Genomic DNA, 20723 nt, shown 5'->3' with positions numbered 1-20723 from the left:
AGTCATAGACTGTTCTCCGGCAAGTGGTACCGGAGCGCCAAGTCTAGGTACAAAAGGCTTCTTAACAGCTTCTATTCCAAGCCACAAGACTCCTGAACAGCTAATCAAATGGCTACCCGGACTATTTGCATTGACCCCCCCCACCCCATTTTTACGCTGCTCTGTTTATTATCTGTGCATAGTTACTTTGCCTTTACCTACATGTACATATTAACCTCAATTACCTCGACTAACCTGTGCCCCTGGACATTGACTCTGTAGCCTCGCTACTGTTTTATATTGTTGCTCTTTAATTATTTGTTATTTTTCTATTTTCTTATTTTTTATTTACATTTTTTATTTATTCATTTTTTACTTCAGTTTATGTTAGTAAATACTTTCTTAACACTTGTTTTTCTTAAAACTGCATTGTTGGTTAAGGGCTTGTAAGTAAGCATTTCAATGTAAGGTCTACACCTGTTTTATTCGGCAAATGTCACAAATACAATTTGATTTGACTTGATTTGAACAGCTCGTCTCAATCCTCACCTTTGTGAAATATTATAAATAGACTACAATGATGATTACAGAGCTAGATTACTTTACAGGTTTGCAATTTCAGGAGCCATGACCTCTTTTCATCTCAACGTGTTTTTGAATGACTCATCGCTCAATGTTCTTTTTTGTAGTTTTTGGGGCTAATTTCATAAGCCACTGAACAGAGTTCAACGGAAGTGTTGGGATATAATTGCATACAACTGAATCCCCTAATGTTCCCTTCAAACTGAATAGTCCCTCCAAATGAGGTCATATTCAGGCACTTTTTATGATTTGATTGGCACTAATAGATTACAGTAAATGTAATTACCCATGCATCCAGGGGGGGACACTGTTGTCTTGTTTCTCATCCCATTGGCAATGAGCCTACAGGCTACAGAGAAAGCCTAGAACAGCTAATACAACAGGAGTTCAACATTCAAAGACAGCTCGTTTTCAGGACAAGGATATTCTTGTAACTTGATTTGCGGGTGGCCTTAAGTAAGCGTGTCTGATTCTAAATTGTGTTAGTGGTCAGGGCAGATTGCTTGCACGACTGCTCACTGGCTGCTCTAAGACTGGCTGGCCAAGGACCGCCTGCAAATGACACGTGTCACCCACATCCGCAGACAAAGCTCTCTGGGAAAGAGAGTCCACGCGCTAAATAATTCAAGTCCGTTCTCTTCGCTGTGAACAAGATGCCAGCCGTCCATACGTTGCTTTTAGAAGAGGCTTTGCAGGACAGTCCTCAGGTGGGTCAATACTATGTTTATGTTATGTGCCGTTATTGAGAGGAAAGGTCTTGTAGGAGATGTGAAATTGGCTAAACCAGCTCCACTGTTGTAGGCTATTTACTCAACTCGACGATGACAGCTTTGAATTGACTCGACTCATTGTTTTGGAAATGTACACTATTCCGCAGTTGCACACTCGCGCATTGGCTATGTATCCGATACAATGTGTCACAAGTCGTACCTAATTCCTATCAGAAACAAATGTCGCCTAAAATGTGCATATTGCTCGAGATTCGAGAATGCCTTTCCCTTTCTAGTGTGAGCAGTGACGTGATGAGTTGCGCATCGCCCGGCCTGTAGTTGGCTGTTGATAAAACAGTGTGCATCAGAACAACGACTGGTTGTTTATTGTGACAGTCACAGTCTTCTGTAGTGTAGACCATTATGTTTTGCGAATTACATGGATGATTTGTTTGACGGAAGTGTTCATATATGTTGTTTTTTAAAAGCCCCGAGTTGGGGCCTCGGCCTATTTTACGGGCTGTTGTAGGGGTTTCTGAGTATGGGAATCCATTGGAATTGGTTAATAGCCTAAACTTCCCAGCTATGGGACTGCAATCTGAAATATATTTCAGTTAGGATTTTAGGCATTGACTTAACCTAATTGTCCAAACCTCTTCGGTTTGGTGGTGTGGGAATTTAATTCAGTTAATATTTGTAGCTGACTGTTATTAATCAAACTCTTAATCAAACTTTATAACACTGTCTTAATTACACGTATTCTAATACTACTTAATAACAGTTAGGCAAATAGTCTAATTGATATTTTCCTCTTGCAGATACAACCAAATTTAGGCTACATTTCTTTAGGCCAGGCTTCACTGGCACTTATGCTATAATAGGCTGTGTCAAAAAATCAAGCATATTACATGCACTTAAATGATGTTGTATCTTAAATATGTATGTAGTTTACGACTGGGTCCTTTGAGTTTAAGTTCAACATACAGTACCAGTCAAAAGTTTGGACATGCCTACTCATTCAAAGGTTTTTCTTTATTTGTACTATTTTCTGCATTGTAGAATAATAGTGAAGACATCGAAACTATGACATAACACATGGAATCGTGTAGTAACCCAAAAATAGTAAAGCAAGTCAAAATATATTTTATATTTGAGATTTTTCAAGGTAGCCACTCTTTGCTTTGATGACACTCTTGGCATTCTCTCAACCATCTTCACCTGGAATGTTTTTCCAACAGTCTTGAAGGAGTTCCCACATATGTTTAACACTTGTTGGCAACTTTTCCTTCACTCTGCGGTCCAACTCATCCCAAACTATCTCATCCCAAACAATTGGGTTGAGGTCTGGTGATTGTGGAGGCCAAGTCATCTGATGCAGCACTTCATCACTCTCCTTCTTGATGGAGATGTGTTGGGTCATTGTCCTGTTGAAAAAAAATTATAGTCCCACTAAGAACAAACCAGATGGGATGGCGTATCGCTGCAGAATGCTGTGGAAGCCATGCTGGTTAAGCGTGCCTTGAATTGTCCATTGCAATGTCCATTGCTCATGTTTTTTGGCCCAAGCAAGTCTCTTCTTATTATTGGTGTCCTTTAGTAGTGGTTTCTTTGCAGAAATTTGATTTTGAAGGACTGATTCACGCAACCTCCTCTGAACAGTTGATGTTGAGATGGGTCTGTTACTTGAACTCTGAAGTATTTATTTGGCCTGCAATCTGAGGTGCAGTTAACTCTAATGAACTTATCCTCTGAAGCAGAGGTAAGTCTGGGTCTTCCTTTCCTGTGGCGGTCCACATGAGACAGTTTCATCATAGCGCTTGATGGTTTTTGAGACTGTACTTGAAGATACTTTCAAAGTTCTTGACATTTTCCGGATTGACTGACCTTCATGTCTTAGAGTAATGATGGACTGTTGGTTTTCTTTGCTTATTTTAGCTGTTCTTGCCATAATATGGACTTGGTCTTTTACCAAATAGGGCTAACTTCTGTATACCACCCCTACCTTAAATAAAGGTTAAATAAAAACCTTGTCACAACACAACTGATTGGCTCAAACGCATTAAGGAAAGAAATTCCACAAATTAATGTTTTATCAAGGCACACCTGTTAATTGAAATGCATTCCAGGTGACTACCTCATAAAGCTGGTTGAGAGAATGCCAAGAGAGTGCAAAGCTGTCATCAAGGCAAAGGGTGGCTACTTTGAAGAATCTGAAATATAAAATATATTTAGATTTGGTTAACACTTTTTTGGTTACTAAATGATTCCATATGTGTTATTTCATAGTTTTGATGTCTTCACTATTATTCTACAATGTAGAAAATAATACAAATAAAGAAAAAGTAGGTGTCCAAACTTTTGACTGGTACTGTATGCCTGTGGCTTGTGTCTTGCTCTGCATATTTCAGAATAGTTCTTCCTATTCAAATCATGGAATCAATTTGAGTGAGTGACTTTCTAGTCCCTCACATTTCAAATCAGCATATTTATGAATAAAGGGGCTAGGCCTACAAATGGTGTGTAAATACAGTTGAAGTCGGAAGTTTACATACACCTGAGCCAAATACATTTAAACTCAGTTTTTCACAATTCCTGACATTTAATCCTAGTAAAAATTCCCTGATTTAGGTCAGTTAGGATCTCCACTTTATTTTAAGAATGTGAAATGTCAGAATAATATTAGAGAGAATGATTTATTTCAGATTTGATTTATTCCATCACATTCCCAGTGGGTCAGAAGTTTACATACACTAAATTAGTATTTGGTAGCATTGCCTTTAAATTGTTTGACTTGGGTCAAATGTTTCGGGTAGCCTTCCACAATAAGTTGGGTGCATTTTGGCCCATTCCTCCTGACAGAGCTGGTGAAACGGAGTCAGGTTTGTAGGCCTCTTTGCTCGCACACGCCTTTTCAGTTCTGCCCACAAATTTTCTGTACGATTGAGGTCAGGGCTTTGTGATGGCCACTCCAATACCTTGACTTTGTTATCCTTAAGCCATTTTGCCACAACTTTGGAAGTATGCTTGGGGTCATTGTCCATTTGGAAGACCCATTTGCGACCAAGCTTTAACTTCCTGACTAATGTCTTGAAATGTTGCTTCAATACTTTCACATCATTTTCCTGCCTCATGATGCCATCTATTTTGTGAAGTGCACCAGTCCCTCCTGCAGCAAGGCACCCCCACAACATGATGCTGCCACCCATGTGCTTCACGGTTGGTATGGTGTTCTCCGGCTTGCAAGCCTCCCCTTTTTCCTCCAAACATAATGATGGTCATTATGGCCAATCAGTTCTATTTTTGTTTCATCAGACCAGAAGACAATTCTCCAAAAAGTGTGATCTTTGTCCCCATGTGCAGTTGCAAACCTTAGTCTGGCTTTTTTATGGCGGTTTTGGAGCAGTGGCTTCTTCCTTGCTGAACGGCCTTTCAGGTTATGTCGATACAGGACTCATTTTACTGTGGATATAGATACTTTTGTACCTGTTTCCTCCAGCATCTTCACAATGTCCTTTGCTGTTGTTCTGGGATTGATTTGCACTTTTCGCACCGAAGTACATTCATCTCTAGGAGACAGAACACGTCTCCTTCCTGAGCGGTATGACGGCTGCGTAGTCCCATGGTGTTTATACTTGCGTACTATTGTTTGTATAGATGAACGTGGTACCTTCAGGCGTTTGGAAATTGCCCCCAGGGATGAACCAACCTTGTGGAGGTCTCCAATTATTTTCTGAGGTCTTGGCTGATTTCTTTTGATTTCCCATGATGTCAAGCAAAGAGGCACTGAGTTTGAAGGTAGGCCTTGAAGTACATCCACAGGTACACCTCCAATTGACTCAAATGATGTCAATTAGCCTATCAGAAGCTTCTAAAGCCATGACATAATTTTCTGGAATTTTCCAAGCTGTTTAAAGGCACAGTCAACTTCGTGTATGTAAACTTCTTACCCACTGGAATTGTAATACAGTGAATTCTAAGTGAAATAATCTGTCTGTAAACAATTGTTGGAAAAATGATTTGTGTCATTCATAAAGTAGATGTCCTAACCGACTAGCCAAAACTATAGTTTGTTAGCAAGATATTTGTGGAGTGGTTGAAAACAACAAGTTTTAATGACTCCAACATAAGTGTATGTACATTTCTGACTTCAGCAGTATAAATCATTAAATAAAGGTGTGTGCCTCTTTGCCGCACCCATACCAGCTTACCACACTGTGCCGGTCTCCAGACAATTACAGGCTGAATGTCTTAAAAGCTTATCCCTCATTTGGTCTATGTCAGCATTTTTCAATCTGTCTAGTGTCTGGCTGGCTGCCTCCCTTCTGCCTGCCTGTCTGTTTATTCCATTGCCACATTGCCTGCCTATCTGTCTGCCACTTGTCATAGGTTTCTGTGTGTCCTTCTCTTCTCTACAGACTCGCTCCTTGCTCAGTGTGTTTGAGGAGGATGCAGGGACGCTCACAGACTACACCAACCAGCTGCTTCAGTCCATGCAGAGGGTGTATGGAGCCCAGGTAACACGCACATAGGCACACACATGCAATCTAGGGTTGGGCGGTATCCAGATTTTCATATTGTCATACCATCCTTCTCTCACGCTGGAATTTACGGTATTACAGGCTTAGTACACAAGGGGGAGCCAAAATAGTGCGTTGGGCGTCTATTACCAGAATGATAACAAAATTAGCACAATAGATCATTTCCATGGAGGCTGCTCACTAATTTATGCTAACGATCCCAAATGAAAATAAACAAATTGCAAAGATGGGCAATCCAGCTCATAAAGTTATACATATATTTGTAGGAGCTACCGAATGTCATGTTTGGTGAGTTTGTACATTTTCAAGCGAATGTGAACGAGAGACATTGTGCAAATGAACAAAGTTTTGACTCATTCAGTACTGGCTCTGGAGCAGCGTGTGTTCACACTGTGTCTGTGTGGAGTCTGGAGTCGCTAGGGCAACGGGCCTGCCTGCTCTGCTCAGGGAAGATGGGGGAGGAGAAGACAGGTGAGAACAGAGAGCAGAAAAAAACAAGGAATTCAAGATAGCAGTGGCAGCTGTACAGAACTCATCCAAAGGGCTTTGACTTCTCAAACACGGAAGAAAGCTAACACGATATGATGCCCCTCACCTTATTATTTCAGCCACTTACTAGATAGCAAGTTAAAGTAGGGGTCATGTTAACGCATCATTCTGAGTTTTTCACGCAGAAAAAAATAATACAACGCATAATAAATATCTTCCTGCATTTTGTAAACTCATATCTAAAAGGCTTCTTATGGTAATTTCTGCTCGGCATCAGACCCATTTTGTGCTTCAGTTGCAGTTCTTAACTGGAATGAGAATTCACGAACGGGCATTATATCAACAGACAGCGTTCCCACTGATGTGTAGTATATCAACAGACAGCGTTCCAACTGATGTGTAGTATATCAACAGACAGCGTTCCAACTGATGTGTAGTATATCAACAGACAGCGCTCCAACTGATGTGTAGTATATCAACAGACAGCGCTCCAACTGATGTGTAGTATATCAACAGACAGCGTTCCCACTGATGTGTAGTATATCAACAGACAGCGTTCCAACTGATGTGTAGTATATCAACAGACAGCGTTCCAACTGATGTGTAGTATATCAACAGACAGCGCTCCAACTGATGTGTAGTATATCAACAGACAGCGCTCCAACTGATGTGTAGTATATCAACAGACAGCGCTCCAACTGATGTGTAGTATATCAACAGACAGCGCTCCAACTGATGTGTAGTATATCAACAGACAGCGTTCCCACTGATGTGTAGTTTATCAACAGACATCGTTCCCACTGATGTGTAGTATATCAACAGACATCGTTCCAACTGATGTGTAGTATATCAACAGACAGCGCTCCAACTGATGTGTAGTATATCAACAGACATCGTTCCCACTGATGTGTAGTATATCAACAGACATCGTTCCAACTGATGTGTAGTATATCAACAGACAGCGCTCCAACTGATGTGTAGTATATCAACAGACAGCGTTCCAACTGATGTGTAGTATATCAACAGACAGCGCTCCCACTGATGTGTAGTATATCAACAGACAGCGCTCCAACTGATGTGTAGTATATCAACAGACAGCGCTCCCACTGATGTGTAGTATATCAACAGACAGCGCTCCCACTGATGTGTAGCTTCTTTTCTCCAGTACTTTTCTTGGTGTAGCCAGCCTATTTTTCTCAGTTAAAATGCAAGATTAACTTTAGGCAAAACATTAGGAAATGTAGGTTACTACATTATTTCTATGATGGGCCTAAACATTAGAAATATGACGGCCATGCATCGTTTTTGCCAAAAAAATACCTTGCTTTTTCATTGGAAGCGCATTTACTTGTGTGGCTGCCGGCCAAATAGCGTTGTCACCTGATGAAAAATATTTTTCGGTCAAATGTGTTGCACTAATGTATTTTCTTTGAAGGAAAACTATATGTGCACATCCCTGATCACTCTATTGAAGAAAAAAAACACTGACATCCAATAAAACACGACCCCTGTCAATACACAGCTGAACTCACCCGCTCCCTCTTTCTCCTATTGTGCTATTTACAAACAAAGGTGTGACTGGCTCAACTGTGCTGAGGAAAAAAGTAAGCTTTATAATGTCACCAGTGACATTGTGATCTGCTGTATCTCCTAACACATTGCACAAGTTGACTGCAGGTATTTACTTCAAAAATACCTACAAATATGACAATTTATTGAAAAACTTCAAATAAATGGTTTCTACGGTATTGACAGTATTGGAAAAACCATCCCGTGGCTATTTCCAAGTTCCCCAGTATACGGTTTATATGGTATACCGCCCAAGCCTAGTCCAATCCAATTTGAAGTCATTGATTCTTTATGTGAGGATACAATAGCTTAGTTTGCATGATGTGTGCAGTTTCTGAGAGTTAGTTTCCTGTAAGACGGGTCATCCAGAGGATAAACTGCTAATGACATCACTTCCTGTGTTCTTCAGAGTGAGATGGGATTGGCTACAGAACAGCTGTCCAGACAGCTACTGGAGTATGAGAAGCAAGTATGTCTCATTGAGAATATTGGACAACGCTCATGTACTTAACTGCAGTGTATTGCGATATACCTGTTACCTAGCATTATTTCAGAAAGCATAAGACTTTAAATGTATGTAGTTCTGTCCTTGAGCTCTTGTCCATTAATATTCTGTATTATGTCATTTTTTTACATTTTGTGTGGACCCCAGGTAGAGTAGCTGCTGCAATAGCAACAGCTAATGGGGATCTAATAACTAAATAAGACTTCTACCATTGGATTTGTTAGCATATTGTTCCTTTACAGGAGAGAGCAGCATGCCAGCAATTTGATGGGAATTTAGTATTTCTAACATCATAGCCTCAATGTTGATTTGGAATGTGCTAAATTCAGTGTTTTATGACATTTTTAAGTCACGTATTGTTTTCTTCAGAATTTTGCCCTTGGTAAAGGTGACGAGGAGGTGATCAGCACACTGCAGCAATTTGCAAAAACTGTGGGGGAGGTGAGGCTAGTGCATCTGTGCATGTTTGTGTTACTGGGTTTGTGAGCATGCTGTTTACACAGGGAGGGTTTGTGTGCATATAGGAGTTTCTGGTCTGAGAAGAGTGAGTGTCAACGACAGTGTGTGGATGTGTGCAACAGTCATGGAATATATGGAGGTGGATAAAATATTCCCCAAATATACCCTGTCACAATTGTATGCATTGGAAGTTGAATTATAGGCTTTCCCTCGTCATTACAACTGACCCGTTTCAACATTAGAGCATTCACCAGCTCTCTGTAGAGGCTATGGCCTCCAGGATGAGGTAGAGAGACCAGTTGCGGTACAGCCAGGTAGAGAATCACTCTGGCTTTCCTGGAGGTGGAGGTGTAGTCTAGTGGTTAAGCGCTTTGGGCCAGTAACTGAAAGGTCGAATCCCCCAGCCGACTATGTGAAAAAAATGTCAATGTGCCCTTGCGCAAGGCACTTAACCCTAATTGCTCCTGTAAATCGCTCTGGATAAGAGTGTCTACTGAAATGTAAAAACTGTTACTTTAGACAGATGGATTGAGCCATAGGGGGTCTGTGGGCCTGGCTGGCTAGCCTGTGCTGGAGAGGCATTAGAGCAGTCATTGTTTGCCCTTCTGGCCTAACTACACAGGCCTAAAGAATGCATCCATCTTCCTGCAGATTACACCTAATCCTGCTCTGACCTTAGGTTCACACTACTGCAGGTGTTGTACACCACTGTGTGTTTACTTGGTAGATGGTTTAGCACTTATCTGAATTTGGCTTCTTTGAATATGACTTGATAGTGAAATGAACCAGTCCAAGTCGAGGATAGCTCCATAGGGTATATGCTTTATATTGGTAAGAAATTACAGGATGAGATTCATCTTCAGACCAAGAACATGTGTTTTGACTGGTTCTCAATTACACAATAGGATTTGTCTGTGTGATGATCAGTAATTTGAATTAACTGCTTTTCAACTTCCTTTTGAAACACAATCAATCAACCCCTGCTGTTTTCAGGGTGCCTCCGGGTAATTTAGTTCTCTCTTCTCCCCAGCTGAATACACTACACTCAGAGCTGGCCACTCAGATGGCTGACAGGATGATCTTTCCCATGATCCAGTTCAGAGAGAAGGACCTTACAGGTAGACACAAACACTTGCTCATCAGCCTGTTGCTTTCACTCATTTTGAATATAATCTGTATGTGATTGATTCTGGTTTTGTGATTTGTCATGGTTTTTGACACTGAATCTGTATTTGACTTCTCAGAGATAAGCACATTGAGAGAAATATTTGGCATCGCCTCTGATGGTATGTATGGGTTTCTCAAATTTGATATGATTTTGTTTTGGAGTTGGTATTATACAGTAGCTGACCGTCTCAGCTCATGTCCACTCCTTTCCCCTCACAGAGCATGAGGCTGCCATGGTCAAGTACAGCAGACTGCCCAAGAAGAAGGAGAATGAGAAGGTAGTGATGGGGACTGTATGAGACCTATACTAGCCAAATCTCTAACAGTACAACAACGCACTGGTAGTACCTGTTAACAATGCACTGGTAGTAGCTGTTAACAATGCACTGGTAGTACCTGGTAACAATGCACTGGTAGTACCTGTTAACAATGCACTGGTATTACCTGTTAACAATGCACTGGTAGTACCTGTTAACAATGCACTGGTAGTACCTGGTAACAATGCACTGGTAGTACCTGTTAACAATGCACTGGTAGTACCTGTTAACAATGCACTGGTAGTACCTGTTAACAATGCACTGGTAGTACCTGTTAACAATGCACTGGTAGTACCTGTTAACAATGCACTGGTAGTACCTGTTAACAATGCACTGGTAGTAGCTGGTAACAATGCACTGGTAGTACCTGTTAACAATGCACTGGTAGTACCTGTTAACAATGCACTGGTAGTACCTGGTAACAATGCACTGGTAGTACCTGGTAACAATGCACTGGTAGTACCTGTTAACAATGCACTGGTAGTACCTGTTAACAACGCACTGGTAGTACCTGTTAACAATGCACTGGTAGTACCTGTTAACAATGCACTGGTAGTAGCTGTTAACAATGCACTGGTAGTACCTGGTAACAATGCACTGGTAGTACCTGTTAACAATGCACTGGTAGTACCTGTTAACAATGCACTGGTAGTACCTGTTAACAATGCACTGGTAGTACCTGTTAACAATGCACTGGTAGTACCTGTTAACAACGCACTGGTAGTACCTGGTAACAATGCACTGGTAGTACCTGGTAACAATGCACTGGTAGTACCTGGTAACAATGCACTGGTAGTACCTGGTAACAATGCACTGGTAGTACCTGTTAACAATGCACTGGTAGTACCTGTTAACAATGCACTGGTAGTACCTGTTAACAATGCACTGGTAGTACCTGGTAACAATGCACTGGTAGTACCTGTTAACAATGCACTGGTAGTACCTGTTAACAATGCACTGGTAGTACCTGTTAACAATGCACTGGTAGTACCTGTTAACAATGCACTGGTAGTACCTGGTAACAATGCACTGGTAGTACCTGTTAACAATGCACTGGTAGTACCTGGTAACAATGCACTGGTAGTACCTGGTAACAATGCACTGGTAGTACCTGTTAACAATGCACTGGTAGTACCTGTTAACAATGCACTGGTAGTACCTGGTAACAATGCACTGGTAGTACCTGTTAACAATGCCCTGGTAGTACCTGTTAACAATGCCCTGGTAGTACCTGTTAACAATGCACTGGTAGTACCTGGTAACAATGCACTGGTAGTACCTGGTAACAATGCACTGGTAGTACCTGGTAACAATGCACTGGTAGTACCTGGTAACAATGCACTGGTAGTACCTGGTAACAATGCACTGGTAGTACCTGGTAACAATGCACTGGTAGTACCTGGTAACAATGCACTGGTAGTACCTGGTAACAATGCACTGGTAGTACCTGTTAACAATGCACTGGTAGTACCTGTTAACAATGCACTGGTAGTACCTGTTAACAATGCACTGGTAGTACCTGTTAACAATGCACTGGTAGTACCTGTTAACAATGCACTGGTAGTACCTGGTAACAATGCACTGGTAGTACCTGTTAACAATGCACTGGTAGTACCTGTTAACAATGCACTGGTAGTACCTGGTAACAATGCACTGGTAGTACCTGTTAACAATGCACTGGTAGTACCTGTTAACAATGCACTGGTAGTACCTGTTAACAATGCACTGGTAGTACCTGTTAACAATGCACTGGTAGTACCTGGTAACAATGCACTGGTAGTACCTGTTAACAATGCACTGGTAGTACCTGGTAACAATGCACTGGTAGTACCTGGTAACAATGCACTGGTAGTACCTGTTAACAATGCACTGGTAGTACCTGTTAACAATGCACTGGTAGTACCTGGTAACAATGCACTGGTAGTACCTGTTAACAATGCCCTGGTAGTACCTGTTAACAATGCACTGGTAGTACCTGGTAACAATGCACTGGTAGTACCTGGTAACAATGCACTGGTAGTACCTGGTAACAATGCACTGGTAGTACCTGGTAACAATGCACTGGTAGTACCTGGTAACAATGCACTGGTAGTACCTGTTAACAATGCACTGGTAGTACCTGGTAACAATGCACTGGTAGTACCTGGTAACAATGCACTGGTAGTACCTGTTAACAACGCACTGGTAGTACCTGTTAACAACGCCCTGGTAGTACCTGTTAACAATGCACTGGTAGTACCTGTTAACAATGCACTGGTAGTACCTGTTAACAATGCACTGGTAGTAGCTGTTAAACTGGTACAATAGATAACATTGCCTCATAATAGTTGAGAGGTCATGACATACATTAGTTTAGAGATCATGTTGCTCTACTTAGCTCTCCCTCTGATTAGCTGGGTATATGTGTGCGGACAGGTAGCCTAGAGGTTAAGAGTGTTGGGCCAGTAACCGAAAGGTCACAATCTGTCTGTGCCCTTAAGCAAGGCACTTAACCCTAATCGCTCCTGTAAGTCGCACCGGATAAGAGTGTGTGTGTGTGTGTGTGTGTGTGTGTGTGTGTGTGTGTGTGTGTGTGTGTGTGTGTGTGTGTGTGTGTGTGTGTGTGTGTGTGTGTGTGTGTGTGTGTGTGTGTGTGTGTGTGTGTGTGTGTGATTAACTACTGTGTTATGGTGCAGGTGAAAGCCGAATTGGTAGGGGAGGTGGCCTACTCCAGGAGGAAGCAGCACCAGGCCTCCATGCAGTATTATTGTGCCCTCAACGCCCTGCAGTACCGCAAGAGAGTGGCCATGCTGGAGCCCATGCTTGGTTACACACAGGCCCAGGTACCAACACACACCCAAATCCACATTGCAAGTCGTTAACCCAATATCAACACACTCTTTACTCCTACCGCAATAAACCAGGACACCACACACTGCTGTGGTCCTATAGCAAGTCAGAACTGGAGAAGCAATGAATGTCTTCTCTCTTTGTGTCCCTCTCAGATCAACTTCTATAAGAAAGGCATAGATCTAGTTTCAAAGAAAATGGACAGCTTCCTGGGGTCAGTGTCCAGCATGACACAAAATATCGAGGCTCAGTTGGACTCAGAGGCTGAGGCCATGCGTATGACCCAGAGAGAGCTGCTCTCCATGGAGGACACGGTCTACATGCCTGACCGCGACTCCGCCCCTGTCAACCGCACGCTCATACAGAAGGCAGGCTACCTCAACATCAGGAAGTAAGGCTCTGTTTGATTAAGTTCAATTCACTCAGTCCTTCATTCAATGCTCTTTTTTTCAATTTGGTGTGTCAGTGTTCAATGTCTTGTCCTTGTTTGATGTTTTCAGGCTATAGCTGGATGTGTTAAATTGTGAACGATTGTGACACTATTGTCTGCAGGTCTTGTTTTTATTCCGTATCAAAGGAAACATTAATGAATGTGTCAAACTACAATTACAAGTTGTCTCAAAGTTACACTCTTTGTACTTCAGTGAATACAATTTGTTTGTCAGCTCTGGCAAGGTGGGCTGTCAGCTACGATTATAGCTAAATATAAGAAGAAAAACTTGGCTTGAGGTAGAATTGCAGAACTAACGTTGTGATTTAGTAAAGTGTCAGAGCTGTCAAATACAGTATTTTTCTCATAGACATCGCCAGTCTTTGACAAATGTCTGCAGCACAAAATAAAAGGTTCTGCAGAATGCCATTTTATTTAATGACACATCTGTCTCAAATGCTTGTCAAGCGCAGCTATGCCAAAAGATAATTAGTTCTCCGTTTTTTTTATGGACAGATTTGAGTCATACAAAAAGTTTTGCGATTTGAGCTGTCAGCACTTTCTGATTGCTTTTAGATTTCAGATTGAGATGTTTAGTTCTAGTAGCTGAGTCATGGAGACGACAGCTGCTCCAACACTGTGAACTGGGTGGTGTTCACTAGGAACGAAATGGAAGCAAATGGGGGAAAGGACTACCTGAATTATTGTTTTCGTTTTACGTTGGAGAAGTTTAACCTATTTGTTTCTATGGTGTGCAGTAATGAATACAACCCTTTTCTGCTCCCCCACAGTAAGACGGGCCTAGTCACCACAGCCTGGGACCGGCTTTACTTCTTCACCCAGGGAGGGAACCTCATGTGCCAGCCGCGAGGGGCAGTGGCAGGGGGCATGGTGCTAGACCTGGATAACAGCTCTGTCATGGCCGTAGAGTGCGAGGACAGACGCTACTGTTTTCAGATCACCTCCCCCAATGGTAAAACGTATGTACGCTAAGTATTCACACTTCATCCTCACCAAGACCCTCACTGGTCACGCACAGATTTGTGAGGAAGACTTCTTATGAGCCTACAAACAGTGTTATGTTTTAATTTTGTTATTGGGATTTTGCAGGTCAATGATTCTACAAGCAGAGAGCAAAAGGGAATATGAGGAAGTATGTATCATACCAGTCAAATCTTTTGTACCTGTTTGTTTCATAGGTTTCTTTCATCCATGTGTTAAAAGCCATTGTTACGTTTTCATTCATGAAAGTTCTTCTTGCCTGCCTGTCACAAGCTGCATTAGAGGAGCTATTTGAAATGTCTGATGTTTGTTGAGCAATGGATGTGAGTCTAATACTTTCCTCCGTTTCTCATCTCCAGTGGATTTGCACTTTGAACAATATCTCCCGACAGATCTACCTGACTGACAACCCTGAGGTACATTATATATACTCTCTCTAATCAATACAGTGAGATAAGTAGTAAATCAGTAGTATGTAATAGCACTTGAAAGAAGTCACAATGAATAAATCAATATTTTGTTGTGTGTGTGATAAGGCGAAGACAGACATGTTTAAAAAATATATATATGTTTACACCAAGCCCATTCTATATGAGTAGCAGCAGGGCACTGTGATTGACTGATACAGGACAGGATGTTTCCAGAGTCCAGTATAGCCCTAGAGACTTTGCAGGGGGCTGATTATGCTCTGGTCTGGTCTAGTTTTTAGCAGATTTCCTGATTGTTTTAGAGATGATTGTGCTCCCATGGGATATCTCTAAACTGGGATATGGTGTTTTACAGATGAAAGATCTTAATTTGATCATTCTTTTGTTACTTTGTATTTTACTGCATAGCAGGACATGCCAATTTATAATGTATTTCAGTTTTTAAAAGGTGTTCAATTTTCACTTTGAAATGTCAGACTTGATTTGCCCTAAAGAAAAATGTATCAACCACTACAAAAATGTACATGAATTATAATCCACATAATAATCCACATGTCCTGTTGCGTCAGGATTATTTTCCTGTTGTAGCAAACTGGGTCAAATGAAGATCCTACATCTGGATGGCACCATTATCAGAGGCTGCTGATTCCACCCAGTTGAACTTAAACCCATTCTCTATGCACATAACAAGACAGACTAAGAGGCTCTATCTATACTGTGTGTGTATGCATGCTTGTGGGTGCATATGTGTGCGTGCACCAGCGGGTTCTGCATGTTCAGAAGTATGCTTTGCCTTAATTTGTACACATAAACAAATGCATCGTATGTTCTGTTACTTCGTCTCTGACCTCATGGCTCCCTAGTGCCCGTGGGTAATTTGTTTATTCCAAACAAACCAGGAAGCAACTCTGGCAAGATGCAAACAACTGATGGGTTAGTGTAAGGTCAAGTACTGCTTCCAATTGATACTTTTCATAGGCCTAATTGGTGTACATAGCCTGTTATGTATTATGTAAGTCTTTTAATACTCTATTGATGACAGTGAAGAAGGTTGGTTTGATCCCAGACTACTTCTATACCTGCCTCAAACTAAATAATTTCCCCAGTATAATCAACCAAACTACGCCCTCTTGTGGCACCATGTGTTAGTCACAGAGCATAATGTTAGGACTTTTATTATTATTACAGTGTAATGACAGAAACTGCACCCTGTTCCCCTCTTTAGGCAGTGGCCATCAGACTGAACCAGACAGCCATTCAGGCGGTCACTCCCATCACCAGCTTTGAGAAGAGAGGAGAGGGCTCACCCAACCCAGACAGGTTAGCCTCAATCATGCAGAGGAAACACCTTGCTTTTTTTGAAATAACACATATATGCATGTGTTATTTCAGGAATTCTGATAGTACACTCACACACTTATTTTTCTCTTCCTCTCTCTTCATTTCCCTCCCTCTCTCTGCAGGGCTAAGCCAGGTGGGATGCAGTCCTCTAGCGGTGCGTCCCAGAAGACCTCCAGTGCTCCTGAGCCAGAGGACCTGATAGTTCCCGGGACACCCATCCAGTTTGACATCATGTTGCCTGCCTCGGAGTTCCAGGACCAGAACAGGGCCGGAGGGAGGTAAGATCGTCACCACAGGGCTGGCGTGTCAGAACCAGTTCTTGTACGCTGATTTGTACAATAATAGCTCAACTGGGTTTAATTGTGTGTGTTTCTTCGCTGACAGGCGTACAAACCCTTTCGGAGAAACAGACGATGACTGCTCCCCTGAAAGCGACAGTAGGAGTGTCTCCATTCCAGTTTTCATTAGTACTGTACTCTTTATGGACTACATATCCCCTGATCCTCTCTGTCTCCTGATGTGTGTGCCTGTCTGCATGTGTGTGTGTGTAGACTCCCTGCTGCAGCAGGTGTTTGCGGTGCGGTTCCTGGGCTCCATGGCGGTGCGTTCGGGACAAACCCAGGAAGTGATCTATGAGGCCATGAGACAGGTGCTGGCGGCTCGAGCCATCCACAACATCTTCAGAACCACAGAGTCCCATCTCATGGTCACGAGCAGCTGTCTCAGGTACAGTAACCGGTCAAACAGCAGACCCATGAAAGTGCTTACAGAGTTTAACCTTGCCACTGTGCTTCTGACAACTATGTTGATTCATTGTGTTCTCTTTTTTGTTATCTTTACCACAGGTTGATTGACCCCCAGACACAAGTCACAAGAATCGGTGTAAGAGCCTGAAAATGTAACCTTAGTAGGCTGCTTTCACACAGGCAGCCCAATTCTGATCTTTTTTCCACTAACTGGTCTTTTGACCAATCAGATCGGCTCTGAAAAAGATCTGATGTGATTGGTCAAAAGAACAATTAGTGGAAAAATATCAGAATTGGGCTATCTGTGTAAACGCAGCAGTATACTGTATTTATCAGTGTAATGTTGTCTGTTCACTAGTGCTTCACTCTTGGTGATAGCACTAAGGTTTCAGTATGAATTAATCATTATTGGTCCTGCTCTCTCTCCTCTTCCTCCCTCACAGTTCCAGCTACAGGAGGTGACCCAGTTTGTGGCCCACCAGGAGAACGGCAGGCTGATGGGCTTTGTGGTGGAGGGGCGAGACTGGAGCGAGGATGACGAGGAGGGAGAGCCCTCCTTTAGTGCTTTTGTCTTTGAGAGCAACACAGAGGGGGAGAAGGTAAGGCATCTTAACACACATTCATGTGTTGGGCTCACTATGGCACAGAGCCTTCAGTCAGTGAATTTACTTGTCTTTTACTTGTCATGGGTTCATCTGTTTCACAATGTAATTTGTGTCATCTTCATTCACAGATATGTTACACGATAAGCTTGGGGAAGGATATTATGGAGGCAAAGAAGGTATGTTTTTAAATCAATCTCAATTTATTCATTCTCAATCTAACCCACTAATGTGTGTGTGTGTGTGTGTGTGTGTGTGTGTGTGTGTGTGTGTGTGTGTGTGTGTGTGTGTGTGTGTGTGTGTGTGTGTGTGTGTGTGTGTGTGTGTGTGTGTGTGTGTGTGTGTGTGTGTGTGTGTGTGTGTGTGTGTGTGTGTGTGTGTGTAGGACCCAGAGGCTCTAGTCCAGCTGTTGAAGAACATGCCTCTGACCAACGAGGGCAAGTTCCTCCTGCTGGACAGCGAGACAGGCAACACGGCTAACGGAGGAGCACCGGATGAGGAGGAGTCTGAGGCCTAGCCAGGCCCAGGGGAGGGTCTGAGGTTCCCCCAACAAACACCTCCTCACGTGGGGTTTCGGTGTTCTCTGGAGCGCTACCCCTGACTTTAATCTGGTACTACCTGTTGACCACTTGACCAGGAAAAACTCCTGGGTCTATATGGTGTATCCCTTATGACCACAAGAGTGACGTACAGGTACTTATACAAAGGGACAATGTTTAGGTTTACTATTTACGTTATTTCACTCTTTTTCACTGGTGGAATGAATATCCTCAGCCACCCTGTCAGTTTAAACTGGGACCTCCAACACTAATACACTTACATTTCATAACTTTGAGTTTAGTGGTACCATTGTGTCTGTGCTGCAGTAGAAGTATTGTGTAGAGATGGATGGCCGTGACATCTTACTTTTCAGCAGCACTTAATATACAACTATCATTCCTATAGGACAATATTGTACTTCCAAGGTTTCTATTTAACCAAAGGCTTGATGTCTGTAGTAAAATGCACTAACTTCAGATGTTGTTATGCAGCATTCTAAAGTAAGGAAAATGAAAAGGAAAGGGTTTTAGGCCAATCGGATAGCGTGTTAACCCACGTTGGCCGACATCCACATAGCATGTTAGATAACTTGTAACGCGGCTGCATGGGATTTGTCAGATATAAAGTTGGGTGTGACTTCGTTGCATTCCATGGCAGTGTCTGCGATAAGGTAATGCAAGGAGCCGCTTGTGGATTTGACAGCTGTAACGCAGTTCCACCTCCGACTCCGTCAAAACAACTGCTATTCGGATGACGGCTAGCGCAGATCTGATAGAATCTAGCCCTTAATTCTATTGGCTTCATAGAATCTGAAAATCGAAACAAAACACTAATGGCAAAGGGGAAATCACTGATGCATTGCATTTTCTTTTGATCGGGCATTGCATTCCTGCGTGTATGTTCTCTTAGCCCTGATTAACCTGCAATACTAAACGTCATGTATGTGCTGTTTCTGAATGTAAGATGTTTTTGTAGTGTGGAATAATAACGACAATAGGTCAAAGCTCGACTTTGTGTGGACCGCGAGGTCATTCAGTGTTGACCAAGGTGTTTGCTTGCATGCCGAGATGATTGGCAACTTTAAAACAGCTTTTACAGAGTTTTGTCTGAGTGTAGGTGTTTTTCTTAGTCGGTCGTATTGTAAGGCCTAACATGCCGACCAGACCACTTGCGCGCATGTTGATTTTGACCACCCACACCAGACTCGATCAGGGCATGCAGGTTGAAATATCAAAACAAACTCTGAACCAACTATATTAACTTGGGGACAGGTTGAAAAGCATTAAACATGTATGGCAATTTAGCTAGATAGCTTGTTGCTAGTTAATTTGTCCCGGGATATAAACATTGGGTTATTTTACCTGAAAGGCACAAGGTCCTCTACTCTGACAATTAATCCACAGATAAAAGGGTAAACCGAGTCTGTTTCTAGTAATCTCTCCTCCTTCAGGCTTCTTCATCTTCTTTGGACTTTATATGGTGGTGGGCAACCAACTTTAAGGTGGGACATGAGCCGTGTGGTCAGAATGTAACTCAGCTCCCTCCTTTTCCCTCAAGGGCTTTTATGACATTCTGTTTAAATGGCTGTCTATAGACAAAGTGGGTTTTGCATTCCTGCATTGTTTACTCATTAAACCACGAAGGAGTCATTTTAGGGTCAAATCCTAAATTGTATGTAAATCAAATTTTGACTTTGTCATGCATTGATGTCAATGGGAGACTAAGTGAAAATTTAACTTAAACGGACGTTAGGATTCTCCCCCTAGAGAGGATCCATCTTCTGTAATCCTCCTTAGTGTCTTCCCTTCATGTTGCTGCAACTCCCTTGTGTTCCCTCTGCTTCCTAAGTAAAATGTACTGTCAGGGAAAATATATACAAGCCATCTGGAAAATGTACTAAAAGTGGCAAGTGCATTGTTCTCCTTTGCTGGAATTTCTCTTTTGTAAATGACCTTTGGTTGTATATGACTTCCCATAAGGCTTTACACTTTAGGAAACGTTAACATTCAATCTTTAATAAAAATATAAGTGACATTTTCTTACTGCCTTGAGTATTTTTTATTATTTATACACAGGGTTTGAGAAATGGGGTGGAAAGTAGGGGAGTGGCACTGGAGCTTTGGGTAGTGTCGTTACATTTGGCATCAGCGTGTAGGGGGGTTGTAAGGTTGTAATCATTACCTTTGATAGTGTACAGCATTGTGGACAGGGGACATCATACTGCACGATGAGGCACATTGAAGCTGTCGAACAGGTTGTTGAGGTACATTGTACTTACTTTTTAAATGTGGATAGACTCATGTCGATCCTTAATAGGGGATATTTCCTGTCAAGTTTCAAGCCACAAACATACATTACTACCACATATTGCAATGGGTGTAGGGATAGAGATTTGTACACATGTACATAATAAACATATTCAAGGTATCATTAGTTTCTAAACACATACAGAACCAGTCAAGTTTGGACACACCTCATTGCAGGGTTTTT

The 20723-nt window shown here is 42.1% G+C and overlaps 1 protein-coding gene across 2 annotated transcripts; it reads left to right on the top strand.

Moving 5' to 3' along the window:
• The first annotated feature begins 1048 nt into the window (after positions 1–1048).
• On the top strand, positions 1049–20272 carry LOC139578294 (DCC-interacting protein 13-beta-like). 2 transcript variants are annotated; one of them, XM_071405699.1, is made up of 20 exons: positions 1052–1268; positions 5687–5785; positions 8277–8336; positions 8742–8813; positions 9862–9949; positions 10076–10117; positions 10218–10276; positions 12991–13137; positions 13300–13535; positions 14366–14554; positions 14685–14727; positions 14936–14992; positions 16230–16324; positions 16468–16623; positions 16730–16782; positions 16897–17071; positions 17191–17227; positions 17535–17690; positions 17825–17872; positions 18079–20272. In XM_071405699.1, exons 1-20 carry the CDS (start codon positions 1215–1217, stop codon positions 18208–18210), a joined length of 1998 nt encoding a protein of 665 aa, XP_071261800.1. In that variant the 5' UTR covers positions 1052–1214; the 3' UTR covers positions 18211–20272. The 2 variants fall into 2 exon arrangements, with proteins under 2 accessions (XP_071261801.1, XP_071261800.1); XM_071405700.1 differs by lacking the exon at positions 8742–8813 and having other exon boundaries at positions 1049–1268.
• The last annotated feature ends 451 nt before the right edge of the window (positions 20273–20723 follow it).

The sequence above is a fragment of the Salvelinus alpinus genome, chromosome 6, assembly GCF_045679555.1.
Source record: "Salvelinus alpinus chromosome 6, SLU_Salpinus.1, whole genome shotgun sequence".
NCBI lineage: Eukaryota > Metazoa > Chordata > Actinopteri > Salmoniformes > Salmonidae > Salvelinus > Salvelinus alpinus.
Note: the sequence above shows the minus strand (reverse complement) of the source record. Positions and strands in the feature narration are given on the sequence as shown.